Source organism: Chanodichthys erythropterus, chromosome 17, assembly GCF_024489055.1.
Source record: "Chanodichthys erythropterus isolate Z2021 chromosome 17, ASM2448905v1, whole genome shotgun sequence".
Classification (NCBI taxonomy): Eukaryota; Metazoa; Chordata; class Actinopteri; order Cypriniformes; family Xenocyprididae; genus Chanodichthys; species Chanodichthys erythropterus.
Genome location: NC_090237.1, coordinates 16,622,814 through 16,643,828, shown reverse-complemented (window position 1 = coordinate 16,643,828; position 21,015 = coordinate 16,622,814). Strand labels below are relative to the sequence as shown.

The 21,015-nt window shown below is 37.3% G+C and overlaps 1 protein-coding gene across 1 annotated transcript in view; it reads right to left on the bottom strand.

The window, feature by feature from the left end:
- Positions 1-21,015, bottom strand: part of grik4 (glutamate receptor, ionotropic, kainate 4) — a 430,510-nt gene that overhangs the window by 65,202 nt on the left and 344,293 nt on the right. Inside the window, exons 10-12 of the mRNA XM_067365349.1 lie at positions 9,245-9,406; positions 5,406-5,558; positions 4,881-4,985 (exon numbers count right to left, since the gene is read on the bottom strand). Of these exons, the coding sequence (XP_067221450.1) occupies positions 4,881-4,985; positions 5,406-5,558; positions 9,245-9,406 (420 nt within the window). The remainder of the gene's footprint in view (positions 1-4,880; positions 4,986-5,405; positions 5,559-9,244; positions 9,407-21,015) is intronic.

Here is a 21,015-nt window from a genome sequence, read left to right as displayed (position 1 = left end):
CGAATAAATCTAGACCTAACACTTCTCTCAATGCTGTACTACTTTCCGTCCCACTCTCCTTTTAGCCACAATTTTTTTGTTTGTCCTGCGATTCTGTGAAGATTCATGGCTTCCCAGGGCGGGTGTTGATGTAGCCTCCGAAACTGATATGAGCCCCAAGCATCTGTCAATATATGATGTGGAAAAGAGAAAGCATTTGTGGATGTGTGCATGTGTGCACACGTCTTTGTATAAATCCTGCCAGCTTCACTCAAGACTTGTTGCTAAGGCATCCGTATACCTCTAATAGCTGCTAATCTGAGACAGAGCATTGAGGAAGCAATCTGCTTTGAAGTATATTCATGGCATAAATCACTCACAAAAAAAACAAACATAATACTGTGTCATGGACATTAGAATTCACATTTAATTTATGCACATTACTGCAGTGTTTAGTTATCTTAGGTATTTCCACAGTTACTGCAGTATAGCTCATAAACCCCTTCATCAACATCAAACCAGAAATGTTACTTTTAATTCATATTATACTGTATATAATTTATCATTCTCATTATGATTAAAATGGAAGCTGTTAGAAGTGTATTTTATATAGTACCATTCAAATGTTTGTGGAAAGAAGTCTCTGCTCACCAAGACTGCATTTATGTGATATTATATACTACACAATATTATTGTTTTATATATATATATATATATATATATATATATATATATATATATATATATATATATGTGTGTGTGGCGACCAGGGCAGGCGAGAGCCGTGAGGGAACAGCGCGAGGCTGGTGGCGCCTCCCAGGTGAAGCTCATTAACACTCGCGCAACCGGCCTCTCGCCGTTCCCTCACGGCTGCAATCTGTGTGTAGCGTCTGGACCAATCAGCCACACAATTATTCATTGTATTTAATGAATTACCCATAAACTCACTCTCACTATCAAAGTTCTCTGAACTCATCCCCCTAAAACTGCAACCAGCATCCCAAGTGTAGCTAGCACACAGGCACAACTAGGTGTCCTGTTACAGTTATATGGTACTTTTATGATCCAGAAGAATGCTGTAGAGACTAGTGACTCATTCTTCCTGAGAGGAACAAATAAACTCTCTTAATCCTATGTATTCTCTATATAACCACTTGGGAAATGTATAAACATGTACCCAATTTTCCCATCTCACAACTTTCCTTTTATAGGCTTTATTCTATGTATTAATTCTCTCTTTTGAACTATTTTGGTATTAATGTTCCATAGTTGCAAATGTATAGTTAACTGAGATCACATTGGCAGCATGTTTGGTATCTACGGACTCCAACTTTTATTTCCTATTTGGTAATTTATGTTACATGTTACTAACTCTGTGACATGTTAGTATTATAGGAATCTAGAAGGTTATTCTCTCATTCATCCAATCCAGTGTCTTATGCTAATATCATGCTACAGAACAAAGACTCGTAAAACTTCCCTCTGAAAGGGAAACTCCTTATTGGCTCAGACACCCCAAGAGGGTGTGACATCTTCACCCCTTTTATTCACTGTTCACAAGATCCAACCCCCTTCTCTTCCTGCTCTTCCTCCTCTTCTTCTCTTTTACTGACAAATGCTGACGTCAAGATGATGCTGTAAGAAGCTAGAAGCTTCTAAGGAACCCCAAGCTTGTGCCAGGCCTCGGCCTAGACCTTCCATTCACCAAAGATCCTCTGAATCCAACTGGTTTTCTTCATCAAGACAATATCAGCAAAGATTCAATGGAAGCCTCCACAAATTGCATCAGGACCGTTTTAATTCAACTTGGAGAGACATGCAAGTATCAAACTTAGTCTCATTATCGGATACATTGAGTATCCTTATCCCTTTTAAAGAAGGGCCTGTTAAAACTAAACTGATGGTTTGCTCAAGGCTGTTGATCTGCTGAATGTCCAACAATGCTGTAACTTCCTGCTTTACTGTACTCTGCTTTAGCTCTCTCTCTCTTGGTAAACTGTATGCATGTATGTGTGTGAATGTTAGAGTAGTTTAAGTGTTTAGTCTAGTTAATAAAGTGTTGTTCATATCACACGTAAAGTTGTCTGTGCTTTGCGCTCATATACGGGAGTCCCTATTCATGTCGATCCTGACTACAGGCTTTTAATAGAATAAGACTGTTATTTCCCATAACCTGGAAATGAACATTTCTTAGTTAATAAACAATTAACACTGTGTGTTCACTGAACAACAGGTTAGTTGATTGTAATATTAATTTTATTACATTAAGTTAATTTTATTAACTGATTAAAATATTAATAATTAATTATAACTAGTTATGATTAATTATTCATATTTATTTTGAGCTAATTTGCTACAAAGAAATCTTTTGTAACATCACAAACATCTTTACTATCACTTTTCATCAATTTATTGCATCCTCGCTGAATAAAAGTATTAATTTCTTATATAATACTTTTATATTAATAAATATAATAATATATTTGTATGTATTTATTTTTTAAAAGAGTTTCTAATATTTTTTATTTTATTTTTGGACAGTCCTAATATTTTTATTTTCAAAGTTTTTAATTTCTAATTTAGTTTCTAAATAAAGTAGAATTATTCCAAGTACCTGGCTACTTTCTGGTTTGGCTTGGAATAGCACACTACTCTTATTATTCTTGTAGTGTGCAGTATGTGTATTGTGTGCAGCATTATACAATAGAAAGCATTAATATTACACAAGTATTCTGTATTCAGGCACTGTATTTTGCACACTGATACTCATTAAATGAAAACAGCCTCAGCTTGGATTTGTGGGTGAATGTCTATCATTAAGAGAAACAGACATTGTGAGCTCTGCCATAATGCTCAGTCTTTTACAACAACAAGTGCACAACACATTTAGAAAATGATGGGCAGAGGGAAGGTACGTTAGGACAGTGAGGTGACATTCGCATGAACTTTGCTGTCCAGCTGGACCGCACAGCCGCGCTGAATGAGCTGGGCCAGGGAAGCGACAGATGCATTACATCAAATTGAGACAGCGGATATTACTCTCTAGAAAAACAGTGACGTCTTTGTGAAACTAATATGGTTGGGTGCAAGCACCAGCTGCTAGTCCAATCTCTGCTGTTATGCCTGGAATAGTGAACAAAGTGGCCTTCGACTGTCCATCTGTCCATCACAAATCACAGAGCACTCTGTATAAGAGCAGTCCATGGAGAAAGTTGACAGTGTTTCAAAAGGTTAAAAGAGCAAAAAAAAAAAAGTGCGTGAGTCACACAAGGTGACCGTCACAAAGGCTCAAGAAATGTGGTGTCACTCAGAAACCAGGCTGCTGTTTGACAGCGCTACCCTTCTGCTCTCTCGCTCTCCGTCATATACAGAAACAGGCAACACTAACAACAGTCAGCCGTCAACACGGTTTATCCTAAATGGCTTTTTAAAGTTGGAAAGTGATCTAACCGTGCTGTTGGACGTAGCTCGAGGCAAAACAAGAAAACTCACTCAACTTCAGAGATTGTAGTGTGTGAAAATAAATGGACATTTTTATTCTATAACAACACTGTGTAATTTATATTCTATGAGTAATTCTATAAAAGTATAAAAGAACAGCATGTCACAATGCTCTCAAACTCTATTTTAATAGTAGACTAAATGTTTTGACACCTTCTGCCTTCATCAGGTCACCTTTTTATGAGCAAAGAGGGGGCACATCTTCAAAAAGAGAATCTTTTATGATGATTATTTCATAATTTTCCTGCTGAAAAAATGTGTTTACTCCAGTTTTATTCCAAAATCTTTAGAGCAGATGCATGACCAAAAAACAACAACAACAACAACAACAACAACAACAACAACAAAAAGACAGACAAACAAACAAACAAACAAACAAAAAAACATCCGAGATGGCCTTGAAAAAGAACAAAAGGACAGCACACTATGCCACTATGCTCTCAAACTCCATTTTAATAATGGATAAACAACGTTTCGACCTCTTTGGTCTTTGTTAGGTAGTCTACCTGTATAATTATTTTACTTAGCCTCATGTTGTTCCAAACCATAAGACTTTTGTTCATCTTTGAAACACAAATGAAGAAACTTGAGACATTTCTGTCCCTCCACTGATAGTCCAAGCAACCTAAAAAGTTAGCTTCAAATTTGCTTGTTTGATGAGGGAGAAACCATGAGGTTTGTTCCCACGTTTCATGCAAGCACATTTGCTCTTCCATTCACCATATTCGATGAGCTCTGTGCGTTGATAAATATTTATATGTGAATAAAAACCTAAATTAAATCTGTTCATTATAAAGCCATTATGTCTTAATTCATATGGATTTCTTTTATGATGTTTTGATGTAATGGACATTCAATGGAGGGTCAGAAATTTCTCAGGTTTAATTAAAAATACCTTTATTTGTGTTTCGAAAATGAATGAAAGTTGTATGGGTTTGAAACGACATTAGGGTGAGAAATTGATGACAGATGTGTATTTTCTTAGGAACTATCCCTTTAAATTTCAAACTGATTTTCTGTGTGCTAATGGCAGATGGCACACCTGCAAGAGCCCCCGCTTCACGTTGTAATAACAATTCAATCTACATCCAAACCCGCCAATAAAAATCACAGGAGCACGGAAGTGCTAATTAACAATAATTTCATCACAATTGGTGTGGCTGAACCCTGCTGGGCACAATGAAATCCAGTTTCCTTCCTACACATTTCCGCTCAAGTGTTATGATTGAGGATTGGGGAAAAAACTATGTGCTTTTAGAGGATTTTTTCACCTTTAAATCACATCTGTGTGACCACAGACAGGAAATCTCATTGTGTTCCTGGCAGACAGAAGCGTAAACACAGATAATGGCAAGTTTTACCTTTTGCTGATGGGTTGGTGTGGCTGAGAGTTACTTTACCTGCCTTAGGCCATCCCTGCTGTTCTGCATGATCCGGAGGACATAGTTCGAGCGTTGGCCTTTACTGTTGAATTCGATGTGGCCTGTTAGACCTTCCAACTCTACCTATCCCGAGAGAGAGAGAGAGAGAGAGAGAGAGAGAGAGAGAGAGAGACATGTTAACGCCTAGGGGTATCATGCAATCACAGATCACAGCCACACAAGCCTTCAGTGCTGTATAGATTTATAGAGATACATGGACACCAGAGCTCCTCACTGGAAGCATTTTCACAATGCAGGAAACACATATAGATCTCTGTACGTCATGCATAGGATGATGCAGTAATGACAAGCTGATGGTCGTTAATCTTTAATGGCTGAGTAAGACACAGTGTCTCAGTTTCACACATTCTGCTGAAGGCTGCAGTTCTGATGAGGGTTTGTGGGCCGCAGTGGTACAGAGAGCAAAAACTAAATGATAAATGAGCCTGCAACGGCAGCGGGTGAGATGATTGGCAGCTCGTGTGCTCTCCCTGCGGTTCTTACCATCCTCAGGTAGTTCATCAGACTTGTGCCGTGCTCCCAGATCTTAGAGGACTTGCAGGAGAGCTGAGTGGCTCCTACATTCTGGCTACGGTTCAGCTCCTGCACAGCTGCCACCACTGTGTGCACCGCATCAAACAGCAGCGCTGACGAAAGCTGGAACACACACACATAAGCGTAAACTCATAGACAGAGCAAACAGAAAGCCATACAACCCAAGTGTAGAATGCTAGACCGATATAGCCTACACTTTATGGCCAAAAGTATTTTGACAAGTGTTCAGCCGTAGAAATAAATACTTAAAGTAAAACATACATTTATATGTATGCATTTGGCAGATGCTTTTATTTAAAGTGACTTACTGACAAAAAGATATAGTTTGATGTATGTGAATTAAACCCATGATTTTGGGATTGCTAGTTGAAAATATAAAACCAACCCCACAGACCATAAACTAGTATTTAATTAAATAAAGTATATAATATATGATACATTACCATTCAAAAGTTTAGGGTCAGCAAGATTTTTAACGTTTTTAAATCTAATGCTCATCATTAGAACAGCATTTATTTGGAATAGAAATCTTTTGTAACATTATAAATGTCTTTAGTGTCACTCTTTATCGGTTGCATCCTCACTCCTATATATATATAAATTGGAGTGTCTCCATGGCCTCATTGATGCTCTTCTCTGAATGCGAGTAAATTCCTGAAACCATGTTTAAATATCTACTGGAAGCAGTGGAAACAGTGGAAGATAAAGCAAACGAAAAAAAAAAAAAAAAAAAAAAAAAAACTTCCAATCAATGCCTGTGGTTGTGAAATCAAATGCTTAAAAAGCATATATGAATAAAGGGTCTTTGGGTGTCTGCATATGTTTGGACATTTAGAATATCATTCATTCATTTAGATGCTTCATCGTTGATCATTGCGATACAACCACCACTTCCTTTGCCTCCATAGCCCCCTGGAACTGAATCACTGACCACTTTAATTACATCAGATGTTGTGTGAATGTACTGCAGCAAATGCTGTGGAGTTTCCTTTTCCTCTGACATCATTATGATGCTAAAGCTTTTTGAAATGAAGATATGTTATGCTGCATTATGGAAGAGCACAGCAGCTTAGAGGAGGTGGAGATGTGTGTGTTGTGAGGGACGCTGAATGCGTTTGTGACTAAAATAGCAGTCTGTTTAAATGTTGTTTCTCGCCTTTCTGCAGAAAAAAATAACACACAGTGTAACTATTCTGGTCACATGCAGGGAAATGTCCTGGCTGCTCTCATTAGGCGAATGCAAAATGACAATATGCGTGCGCTGCCGACTGAGGCAGATATGCAGCTTCACTGGTTAATCTCTGCACAGACTAGCCAGTCTAGACTTTAGCTAATGAACTCCAGGGCTTAATTTCTGTGCGGTTAGCATCTTCCATATCAAGCACGTTAAGCCAAGCTAGTTGAGGCTTTGCATTTCTAGGTCAGTGTGTAACACAGAGCTGAGTCTCACTGTGGGGTTTAGACCTGTTCTCTCTCTCATCTGTCTGCCAGACTACAAACCATATTCTGATTAATTAAAGATTAGACCTAATTAAATGAGAAATGCAACCAGAACTAGTTTCTAAAAGCAGTAGGCATTTATTTTTCAAAATTCTTCCCCCCGCAGCTTTAATTAGAATACAAAAATTTAATATTAATTATAACAACTTATATCAGATGAAGAAATGTTTTACCGATTGATCTTTGATAACATTTTTTTTGTAGCTTCCCTGGATGTTTGTTGGAGACTGAGATGAGGAATAATACATTACACAGATGTTTTCATTTCAAAAGTGCCGGAAATAACTGGGCTGACGTGAACATTCAGGGTGTGTGTATTCCTCAGGGTGAGTTTGTGACTGTGTGTGATGAATTATACAGCCATAGCCTCGGTTTCAAGGTAAGCAAGAGGACATGGGTAGTAGGCTGTACCAAATTAATTAACACAGCATCTTTAAGTTACAAATAAACGGCTTTTTTTCAGAACATGGGCTAGATCAGGGGTTCCCAAACTTTTCCATCTCAAGACCCACTAAAATATTTGAGATTAGAAAACAACTGACATTACTGTAAGCCTAATTTTACTCAAAAGTTTGATGTGACAGAAATCATGTTTTAATTTAATAAAAATAATTTAATTTTATAGTACAACTATAACATTTTAGTTGTAAAATATTTATGTTTTAATTTCTTCATTTACAGATGTTAAGTATATGAAATATGTCCATAAAAACATGCTCACTCCAGTCGGGATATGAACTGTAATCCATGCTGAGAGTGTTGTTAAACTCATTGTGGTGTTCAGCGCAGAAAACGCTCTCATGCTCGTTCCGTGTGTGTACAAGTGAAATGTCTTTTATAGATAGTTTCCTTATGTGTTGGTAGGTTGCCAAATGCACAACGAAGGAATGAAAACAATGTACTTTGTCTCTGAAAGACAAAAGCGCTGAGTTGAACAAATGACAGAGATGAATGAACAGACCTAAAACAGCCTTTTTTGTGACATTTGTAATGCAATCTAATGCAGAATACAGCGTAGTGATTGGAATGAACAAGTTTCTTGTTATTAATAACGCAGCCCAAGCCTGAGTCGCTCTGAGGCCCTCACTGTTATTACAAGTCGCACACACGCTTCAAAATACAAAGTGGATATTTATAATAAATTCGCAGCCTATGCGATTCGAAAATCGCACTGAGGAATATCACGATTTCTATTTAATGTTGTTATATCTTGCAGCCCTAGACTAAACTGTGTGTGTGTGTGTGTGCTTTTGTTTATATTACATTGTGGGGACCAAATGTCCCCATGATGTAATATAAACCTGAGTTCACCTACATCGTGGGGACCAGCCAGCGGTCCCCACAATGTAAATGGGTTTATAAATCATATAGAATGAGTTTTTGTGAAAAAGTAAAAGTTTGCACAGTTTCCTGTGAGGGTTAGGTTTAGGGGTAGGGGCAGGGTAGGGGGATAGAATGTACAGTTTGTTCAGTGTAAAATGCATTGAAGTCTATGGAAAGTCCCCACAATTCACAAAAACAAACATGTGTGTGTGTGTGTGTGTGTGTGTGTGTGTGTGTGTGTGTGTGTGTGTGTGTGTGTGTGTGTGTGTGTGTGTGTGTGTTTGTGAGTCATTCACATGTGCAGCCAAGTGACTTTGACCCATCTTTTCCCACTCTGCAACCTAAAGTTTGAAAACCCCTGAACTAGAAATAAGCATGGAAATAAGTATGAGATGTTAGCATGGAGGTCCAAGCTGCTCTTTTCCATAAAATAAAAGTGGAATTACAATGCCAAGCTCCAAAATGAACAAAAAAGTATCATAAATGTAGCCCCTGGACTAGAAATAAGCATGGAAAGGGACTATTTTTAAAGGATAGTTCACCCAAAATTTAAAACTCACCTTTATGTTATTCCACCTCTCGTTTTTCCACAAAAACCCAAATGAGATGTTAAGAGGGAGGTCCAAGCTGCTCTTTCCCATAAAATGAAAGTAGAATTATAATGCCAAGCTCCAAAATGAACAAAAAAGTATCATAAATGTAGTCCAAAGGTAACTTATGGCTATGGTTTTTGTCATTTTTGGAGTTTATCATGACAAACCATCTACTTTCATCATATGGCAATAGGCTGCTTGGACATTCTGCGTAACATTTCTTCGTAACATTACTGACAAATATTTCTTTGTGTTTCACAAAAGAAAGAAATTAAGTAAACCACAAGACTTTTTTTAGGTGAACTATCCCTTTAAATTGATTTAACTATGCATATTCAAAAGCATCTTTAACTGAGAGTTCCTCTGCCTTACTGGTGTTCCTGCAAAAGGCGCATGATCACAGTTCTCCTGCCAGGATCGATTGAGGCTGAGGACGAAGTCCTGAAAGAAGGGATGTGTCCTGTTGAAGACTGAAAACCCGACAATGTTGACTCGTTGATCAGCTAAATCGTCCAATCGTAGCAGAGAGAATTCCTGCAAGGGAAGAGAAAATGTTCAAGTTAATTCACCAACATGACTGCTTCTTATCAAACTGCCAAGCTCAGGTCCCCTGTCGAATCTAAACAACCTAATGATGCCCATAGGAAGAACAATATCGTCAGGCTCATTAACAAGCACTGGAGTAATTCTGCCAATTCCTGGGACAAGTAATTCAATTCAGCAAAAGTTACTGCTTAGGAGAGCAAATCCCAGCAGCTATTGTACTTCAGATCCCATGAGGGTCACTTTGGAGAGTGTGCGAATGTGGGTGAGAAAAGGTCCGCAGTGTTGTCAGTCTGCATCCCAGCACATGCAGTACATCAGTTGAAGGTTAATAGAGATGTTCCTGCAGTTCCTCCTGACAGTATTACAGTCTGACTCTGCCACTGTCATTGGCTCAAGGGACATGATAATGTGAAGAGAAAGAGGAGTTATAGTGCTGGACCCCTGACACAGATAATATGAGACGAGAAGAGATGAGATGAAATGAGATGCGATGAGACAGGATGAACTGAGACTAAGGATTAACTGAGACTAAATGAGAAAGCATGAGATGATATTATATGAGATAAGAGAAGAAAAACTGAGACTAGACAAAGAAGATAAGGAAATAACTTGAGAAAAGATCAGACTAGATGGGATGAGACATAATGAAGTGAGCCTAGATAACAGAAGAGAAAAATAAATGAGAAAATATCAGACGAAATGAGATGAGACTAGATGAGAGAAGAAAGGATGAACTGGGAGTAGACAACAAAAACGAATGGAGGACTACATGAAGACTACATGAGATGAAACAAGACTAGATGAGATGAGACAGAATGAACAGACTAAATGCTGAGAAGAGAGGACTAAATGAGAGCTGAAATGAGATTAGATGAGAAGCGAAAGGATGAACTGAGACTAGACAACAACAAAAAAGAGAGAAGACTACATGAGAAGAGATGAGATGAAATTAGATAAAAAAGGAGCATGGACTACTCTAGATGACAGAGAGGAGAAGACTTAATGAAAAAAAGATTACATAAAATAAGATGAAACTAATTGAGAAGAGATCAGATAAACTGAGACTAGACAATAAAGAAGAGATTAAATGAGATGAAATAAGACTAGATGACACAAGACAGAATGGACTAAATATGACAAGATGAGATGAAATTAGATCAGATGAGAAGAGAAAGAATGAAATTAGACTAGACAAAAAAGAAAAGTACATTAGATGAGAAATGATGAGATGGAATGAGATGTGACTACATAAATTAAAAGACTATATGACAAAGAAGTGAGACTACATGGAACGAGATGAGACTAGACAAGACGAGACAGGATCAACTGAAACCAAATGACAGAAAAGATGAAATGAGACTAGAAGAGAAGAGACAGAATGAACAGAGTAAACAACAGAGGAGAGGAGACTAGATGAGAAGAGAAAAGAAAGAATGAGGCAAGACTGAGAAGAGGATAAGAGAGAACAGGAGAAAACAGCTCCACATGAGAAGACATAAGATCAGAGACTAGAAGAGACAAAGCGAGATGAGAAGATACTAGATAACAAGATACGACAGATGAGATTAAACGAGACTTGATGACAAGAGACATGATGAGCTAACATTTAAAGAAGTGAAAAAGACAAGTCTCGAGACTCGATGAGAAACTCGATGAGAAGACGCAGGATTACTTGAGACTAGAAAACAGAGATGAGAATGAGATGAGGTGATACTAAATGAGAATAAAAAAAAAAACATGAAATGAGGCTGAGAAGAATGATGAATATTTAAAAAAAAAAAAAAAAAAAAAAAAGCAGGAAGCTGTGTGCGCAGGAGGGGTCATGGAAGGTGAGCGAATGATCCCGACACACACAATAGCAAATCCCCAGCCTTACATGAGGGAGCATGCAGCAAGACTGGAGCACCTCAGATCAAAGACAACACAATCTTGCCCTCTCATTACAAACACAAAGCCAGATGAGGACAGCCACCCGGGCCATGGGTAGCGCACACTGCATAGGATTAAAGCCTCTGCCGAGAGGACAGGAAGAAAGGGAGGGAGCGCAGTGTCATGGGAGTGCAGAGACAGAAATGCACTGCAGAGCTTCAGGAGACATTTGTTTCAGAGGAAACTCGGGGGAGAAAGAGCGCTGAATCTTCTTGTAGATAACAGAAGCATCTCTTTTCTCATTTTGCAGGTGGCACGGCCTCTCTGATTTTGTCTGCTTTTGATTTAAATAAAGGCCCGTCTCCTGCACTGATGGCAACCACAATGCTGCAAAACCACATCCAAACATGCTTAGTAAAGCAAGGCTTATTCCATTCAAATGAAAAATATCAAAACAACATAATCAAAATATGTAATTATAGCACCTCCAGCACTAAAACTTTTATTTAAAATTTAAACACTCACTGCAAACTTCAAACTTAATTAAAAAAAGTGAATAATATAATAGCTACATTTCATTAGCAAGCAATTTTTGAGACATATTTAATATATTATATGCCGCAAGCTACAATCTGTTGCTGGTGTAAACCAAAAAAATAAAACCTAAAAAAACAAAACATCAGAGCAATGCAGCTGTCTAATCATAATGCCGCTTTGTAAATGAACCTTTATTGTAAATGGACTCATATTGATTAGCATATAAGAGAGTGTGAACAGTTGACCCTTCCTCCATCTGCACTCCCTGGTGCAGTCTGACAAGCCCGACGGGAACGGACCTGTAATTACTCTCCGAGCGCATGTTAATACTTCATTAAAACAGAGACAGTGTAAATGAGCCAGTCATTAACTGTGGCGCACTTTGGGCCACTCATACACGCCATGGAAGGTCATCGAATATCCCGCAGTATGCGTGGAGTGTGTGCATGTGTGATTGAGCAGACACTTCAGCATTTACTAAAAATTAACTGTGCCCACTAATAGCACCGTTCATTTGCACGTGTGCCTAATTCACTAAAGAAATTATGCAAATCAGATAACAACACAAAAACGTTATGAACACTGTTTGCGTGTTGCTGTGTTAACTATAACTATTAAAAAATCTATATTTGTTAATTGAAATAAAGCTGAAATGAAAAAAATATATATATAAATATTAGATGAAAAATACTAAAAACTAAAATTAATAAATATAAATGAAAGAAATACTATAATAGCACACTATAATAGCACATTGGCCGTGTAGTGAATGTCAGTTTGCAATCTAAACTAAAAGTAATGAGATAAGAGAGTTGAGGTCTTTTTCTTGACTTTACAATTCACAAACAATAGAATCATTTGAGCCAGATCTTTTAAGACACACTTAACGTCACACTTAACACCTGGCACACTTAAACTGGATTGGAAGGAGTTAAGGCAAGCCCACACTAAAAGATTTTTAAAATCTTATCAGAAACATGACAAACATGTCTATAAATATATCATAAATTTAACAGTTTTGTTTCAGTAGTGAGTGGAGTACCATGGTGTGACCAAGACAGCACACCACACACTAACAGATTCCATTCACAAAAAATAACCAGAATCCCGACTGTGAACACAGGAAATCTCGCAAAATCTCTTGTGGTCAAACGTGACTTTAGAGTAAACAAACATGGCAGATGACGGGCAAGAAGAAATGGTGATGATGATATTATTTGGACTGCTTTTTACCAAAAATTTGCAGAAAAAAAAATACAGGCTTCCATCAGCTCGCTTTTCCTTGGGGTTCTCCCATACAGGATTTCTGATCATAAATATTTATCATGTTAAATTTTTACAATTTGAGATTAGTGCGGCCCCAACATTCTTCCGAGCAGATTCAATCACTGTTAACACCTCACACCATAGGGAAATCTGATGAGATAATCTGTAGAACCATCAAGATAATCAGGACTTTACCTAGGATTGTTGGAAAGAGAGAATTGGGCCCAAAATCGCCCTGATTATCTTGTAGTGTGTGGGCGCCTTAATTTAGTGAACAAGATGCGCTAAAACTCCACATATCACGTAAATACATGCACACAGAGTTTTTAACTGTTTGGCCAGCGTAAGAGAAGAAGATCTAGGAGACAGTTGGACCCCCTGGGACAGCAGCTGCTCCTGATCTCTGGCAGAATGACAGAAGAGAGAGGAAAAGAGAGGAAAAGAAAGAAAGAGAGAGAGAGAGAACAGGAAGAAAAGAGACTGGATAGAGGAGAAGGAAGAGAGGTGAGGTGCTGACAGGCTGGCGATGAGCCCCATGACACAGCTTGTCACCCGAAGATCAATCAGAAAAGCAGAACCTGGGCCAGCTTGCCGCTTCACCGCTGGCAGACTCTCTTTCTCACACACACACACACACACACACACACACATACTGTATAGTGGCATGCATGCATGCATATTGTTTGTTGTGGCACAGCCAAACAGAGTTTGGAATAATTAGCTCCCGGGAGAAATACTAAACCCTGATAGGTGGTAAAACAGTAGAGGGTGTGAACCACAGGTCTGGCCCCCAAAATAAACCAATTTAACCTCTAAAAATATATGTTTTTTTTTTTTTTTGGAAAGTCTATAGAGGACAAATGAGGACAAGGATATAACAATCTAATATTCACATTCAATCTAATAACGACAAAAAACAGCATTCACACACATTTCAGAAAAAAGACTAAAAAGTCAACACAGCACAATGAGTGCAAACTAATGAATTAAAAGTAACTCCATGTCTCTGTCCGAACATCCATACTTCCTTAGATATAGTAGGTGAAAAATAGTATGTGAAATGAGTATTATGTCCAAATTAAATTCACATAAAACAGTTTACACAGTTGTTAACATTGTAAATCTAAAAGTTTTTCATGTATATTCATTGTAATTTTATGTACATTACCTAGGCATTAAATCACAGAAAACTACAGAACCACAGAAAATGCTGCTGGTGACTGCAAATTTGACATCTTTCTCTTTTGACCAATGTTATCAATCTATTGATAATTTTTTCCCCTCTTTTATTAAGTCTTATAATTACTATAATAGATTTTTTTCTTTTGCTGCTGGAGTAAATGGGAATGCAAAAATATGATTTGTTGAAGTTTCCTAGACCACTAGAAGTTTACCCAACTATGACTTCTGAGAATCATGGAAATGTGGCCCATGGACATTTTACTATCCCATGAGTGCACAGATGAAGACTTATGAATGGCAGTAAAAATTGCGCTGGCATGTTCAGTAGTTCACATGATTTTTTTTTAACAGTTGAAGTAATTACTTATTCAAAAGACGTACCTAAAAACCTCAGATTATGCAATTTCAGACAGAAATCTCGGGTGCCTGAAAAACTTCAAGAACTTAAGCCAAGTCCCATCTCAACTATTACGTGACTCACTGAAGTGCTGTACTCAAATTCCTCATACAGAAGCCGTGATTTAGGTGTCCGCTTGTGGGTGTTAATTGATTCCTAGTGCTGAGTGGTGTGATTATGTAGGAGAGGCTGGTGTTATGATGTTCAGGGTTGCTTGCTGTGAACATCCTTCATGGTGTCGGTGGAAAAGTGCCAAGAGAGAATAAAACAGACTTGTCTTTTTTCTCACAGACAAGAGGAGACAGTCTTTCACTCACTGAATAACTCATTCATTCAGCGATTTACTATTTGATGCACAGTATTACTGACTAACTAATGCACCTGCTCAATCAATTGAACTGAGCATTCAGGCATAATATAAGCTATAATTTCTAATCATTTTTTCTGCCCAAACGTAAGAATACACTCCATTTACTGCACAAACTGGCTTTGTAACAATTACGCATCAAAGAAAACCTAAGAAAAGACAAACGTCTTCTGTGAGAAGGCAATTTCAAACAAAATTTTGGTCTGTTTTTTTTTTTTTTTTTTTTTTATACATAAGGCTATCATATTACTTTAGAAAATTTGGAATATAGCACACAAGTTGAATCAACTACTTTTATGGGGATTTTTTTGTTCTTTTTAAAGCTTTAAAGCTCCAGTACACATTCACTGTAATTGCATGAAAAAGAGCAGTCTTCTGAATATACGTTTGTACTGCACAGAGGAAAGAAAGTCATACGGGTTTGAAATGACATCAAAGGTGAATTTTCATTTTGGGGTGAACTATCTCATATAAACAACTATTAATGTATAAACAGCAACATTTTAGGCTCTATGAAGAACTGAATTAATAGGCTAGAGCTACAAACTAATGAATAGGATATTGATTTTTTCAATGATAACATCAGTTAAGCGGCAACTTTTTACTTCATAAATTAAAGTGGTAATGAATACCAATTTAAACCAGTGCAATATAATCTCTGAGAGTGATTATCTGAACAGCTGAATCGTTCATTGTGTTTTTGTCAGATATAAGTAATTTTACACTTGTATTAACTGCCATGTAAATTCACGGCATGAATCAGAGAAAGGGATCCCTGCTGACTGCTAATGATCATAGCTGTTGACAGTGTTTTGTACATTGTGGAAAGAGTTCTTCCTCTCTTCCTCCATCTCTCTTGCTCTCACACACTAGATGGCTGAACATGAGATAGGATTACTATATGTAAGCCTGTATTTTGCAGTCATCTCATTGCTTAGACTGAGATTGGATTCACACACTGACATTCACAAGAAATATATGCAGTATCATACCCCCCCCCCCACCTCCCCACCCCCCCACCCACAGACACACACAGCCATGGAATACTGCAATGGCACTTACATCTAGCACAATTCTGTAAGAACACCAAAATGACATTACAATGCAGTGCCACATTAACCATTAACAGGCAGTATGTTACGATTGTGTCTTAAAGTCAAAATGATACAAAAGTCTGATTTTTTTTTCTTGAAACATATGAGTGAATATTTGTTGATATAAAGTCATTTAAATGGTGGCTGTCAAAAAAATCTTGTTTTTGAGAATATGGCCTCTAAACATTCAAATAAACAATTTTCAAACATTTTTGACAGAAATAGCAGGTCTATCCAAACATCCATAAATAACATGTTAGCATATATTTAGCAATATGCTCTTCTCTTTGGTTCTTTTTTAAGTTGACTAATAAGTTATGGCCACTTAATGACTTTCCTGAGGTAAATGTAATGTTACATACTGTGTTCTATTGATATTTTTCCATGGTTAAAACAACGACTGTGCGATGATACATTTCAGTAAGTTGTAAAAAGCAGAAGATATAATCGATTCACATGCACTGTGCTGCCATTTGAACTGTGGCTGCTACAGCAATCTGATACACCACAATGAAGAAAGTCAAATCAACATATATTGTTTGAACTTTGTGATAAAACTGACATTTTGACAACTCAAAATGATAGAGCATGTCACATAAGCTTTGATTTTGATTTCTCACATTATAGACCTACCTGCCACAACAGCAGCAGTCAAAACATATTATGTTGCCGACGGACTAATCTAGCGCACTTGATTAATCCAGTGTCCACAAAAGTCTTCATAAATACTCAAACTGTCTGCACTTACCTTAAATCCCAACCTGAACAGGACACAAAATCTCATTTGTGCCTTAAATTATTCACAAATGACAAATTTATGACCTCTGATGGCATGGAAAAGCTCTGAGGTATGATAACAGAATACATAAGCACTCATAATATGTCAGCACTTTGAAAAATGCATGTATGCCTTTGTGCAAATGAGTGTGTATAATGTGTGTGTGTGTGCACAAAGAAATGAGGCAAGGCCACAGGTTTGTAAGGGAAGGTGATCTGTCAGAGTTGACAGAAATGAACCTGGTATTATCACTTTGGTTAGCCCTTGGCATTTTCTTATCAATCTCCAGAAGCCAAGTCACTCTCCGTCACTCACCTGCCCACCCCACAATTTTGAACTTTCCAAAGTTAGATGGCATAAACTCTCTATCACGTCAACAACATTATCGAATAGTTGAATCTGTGCCAGTTATGTGAGAGAGCTGCTGCATGAAAAAGCACATGATCCAAAACACGACAATGCCTTATATTAAGCACTTCAAACAAACTAATAAGCTGCGTTAATGTGACTTGCTATATGCTATGGAAAGTGTATAGTGGTTTCTCCAGAATAAAACTTGCTTAAATGTTAGGAATTCAAATAAGTATTTCCTTTTTTGTCCTGTTGGGTTAGTTCACCCAAGACTGAAAATTCTGTCCTCAATTACTCTCATATCGTTACAAACCCATAAGACTTTCATTCATCTTTGAACACATGATATTTTTAATGAAATCTGAAAAATTGATGACAGAATTCTCATTTTTGGGTGAACAACTATAACCCATTAATGCAGACTTTACTGAACGAGCTAGAGTGTGCATCTACTGTAAGTCAAACGGATAATTAGATAATTTTTAGAGATAATTTTTTTTATAAAACTTATTATACCGATAATCGAATAAATAATCAGTTGGAGCCATTTAGGTAATTTGCTTAAAGAAAGGCAACTATGTTTGAGATAGTTTTACAAAACACAGAAGGAGAAAAGTGGCAGGAATCCAACTCTGTCCTCCGATGTGTTTACTTCTTTGTCCTCAGATTGTTATCTCTGTTGTTTTTTGTGCACAACAAATCAAGTTTCCGAGCGCAAACTGCATTGTATAACCTTTATCTTGGGCAAACCACTGGCTTTATGCCATTCCATCCTGATAGATTGTGTCTTGAAGCAATAAAGTCTGGGTCTGGCATATGTCTCTTTGTCAAACAAGCCTCTAATCAACAACAGAGCTGTCGTTCAGCATCACAGACAGCTCAAGTAGCACAAGCTGGTTATTTTACACATTCCCTGCGTTTATTAAGCGAAAACTAATCTGTTGACAGATGTTCCATGTGAACAGTGGAGAGAAACTGACAGTGATATTTAGGTGTTACAAAAAGAGACGGAACACATGAAATTATGCAAATATAACTGGTGGAAACGACAATAGAAAAGCTAATTATTCTACTATTGGGTTTCGTGTGGAAACAACAGCGGTCAATTTTTAGTTCTGTCTACCTCCAGCAGTGAGGTGGATATCGTTATACCGGCCATATCTACTGTATGAAAACAGTAGTCAACCTGTTCAGGGGTCCCCCAGGGATCAGTGATTGATCCCACGCTGTTATCTCCAAATCTCTTCTCAATGCAGCTGGACCAGATTCACCTCACCTTTCATCAGAAATAATGGTCTGTCTTGCATGCTGTCTAACACCTGAGATTAAATCACAACTGGACAGAACAACTCTTTCTCTCACCATCACCATGACAAAGACATGAAGCTCTCAATACTGAAGTGCAGACAGACTTTGAGATCTCTGCAGAGCTCACTTTTTGTTTTACACTAGTCTCTGACACACTCACACTCTGTTGACTGTGCAATATATATTAGATATTTATTCGATTTTTGTATGCAAAGTAGGCCGTTTGATTATATGAAATCAATGTGCATCTTTTTTTTATGCCAAATAGTTTTTGTGGATCCTGGCATAAAAAAAATATACAGTGGATAATGTAAAGCAATTCTGTACATTATGCCACTTACCACACTGCTACTTGCTATAAATAAATACAGCAGAACCATAAATAAATTACATTAAATAAGTGGATATGAAAGCATTTAACCCTCATGTTTATATTTTTAACCTTTTCCTCTAAGAATAATAGTTCATTATAACATGGAATGTGTACTGTACATACTACATAACAATCAGCCTAGCAACAACACGAACACTGCAACTAAATTAATTTATACATATTACTAATATCTGCAATCTAACATACATAGCCATAATGTAACATTTTTGTTTAACTGCATTTTAACTCCGACTGCTTGTGTCACAAGGTTACGCCTTCTTGTTCATATGAAAATCTACAGGATGGCAGAGTTACAAAAGACATTAAAATAGCAAAAATCCAGTAAAGTGGTCATTGCACAAAAATATTTGACTGCATAATGGAAAGCATGACCAATCAGGATCAAGTATTTCAAAGAGCTGTGTAATGATCAAAGAAAACCAGCTAAGACGGCAGCCTGAGCACAGCTAATTGATAATTTCAAAGTAATAGAATATAATTTCAGATCCATTTATCCTTATTACAGATCGTTTGAGGCAAGACTGGACATGCAGAGTGAATCAAGCAAACCCTCAATCATTGATGGCAAGGAGCGGGCACTGACATTGCTTGCATCGAATAAACTCAATATAGCAGGTGCCAAAGATCAGACAATGCTTCATGTTTTTCACAGCTGAAAAATAAAAGATTGATCTTTTGGTACTTTCACTGAGATAAATCCCCCAATTGTGTAATTAGTGCAAGAGTGGATAAGGAGGTCTCAAACACTTTACATAATTATAAAACAGGGGAGTTGTAAATCATTTGCTTATTGCCTGAGGGACACATACTAACGTTTTTCTGGGAAGAATGAATGTAGACCACGCTTATCTGTGCATCAGGGGCGACGGCAGGAACTTTTAACGAGTGCTATCAGCTCAATACATTTGTCAACAGGGAGTAATCAAGGCCGCAGAGGAAGTAAGGCTGCAATCAAGCTGACAGAAACAAATCAATATGCAACAAGGCTTTAGACATGCAACGTAAAGTTAAGCAGAGCCAATGAAGTTTGCCACTAAAGCGAATGACTATTTTTAGCAAAGATATGACCATTGAATCTGTGCTTAGCGCCGCTGATTGCAATTGTACAAGCTGTAAAGAAATGCTTAATGACCATCTAATAATACGGCATTGCTCACAAGCTTTCATTACTGCTTAAAAGGCAAGATGTTAAATGTACAAGCTGCAAATATCAGGCAAATTTACAGCCTTTCTGATCACGTACTATTACAGAGTTTCTTTCATTACACACTCTATTGACTGCTAAGCTTTACAACTAAACAGAGAGGCAGAAACCATGAGAGGTCCTCATGCCTGAATAATGATTTCTGTGTATCGACAAGCACGATATAGACACTGGCTTCCATAAGTCAGCGCAAACGACTTTGCTCAGATCTCACGGATCCATGTGCTGTGAACCTGATCACTCTTGATGTGTTTGAGCATCGTTCCACCATGTGATTGCATTAGGAGGAGTCCAAGAGGGTGGGAACTAGATATAGATTGTTTATAAATGATGACAGGATGAAAGGTTAAGGGGGAAAAACTGATAAAAAAATACCTCCAGCTAATTCAAAATCTACTCTATCGTACATAAAAAAAAAAAAAAAAAAAAAAAAAAAAATGTTGGCCTTAAAAAACCTTGCTTGAAAGTTTTGAAAAGTAAAAAACCTTGTTTGAAGGTTTTAGGCTTTACAGACAAACATACGTACGTACGGACAGACAGACAGACAGAATGATAGAGTGATAAAAAGATATGCTGAACGATAGACAGATTGATAAATAGAACTATAGATAGAACAAAAGATAGAAACTTACACTGTAAAAAAGAATTGTTGGTTTAACTTTAAAAAGTAAGTTATCTGGTTGCCTTAAATTCTTAATTTTTTTGAGTTATGATGTTACAAAATATTTATCCTGTCTGAACTACATTATGTAAGTTGATTTGACAAAAGAAAATTTTTTATAACAAATCATGAAAATATTATTATTATTTTACAGTGTAGAACGATAGATAGATAGATAGATAGATAGAT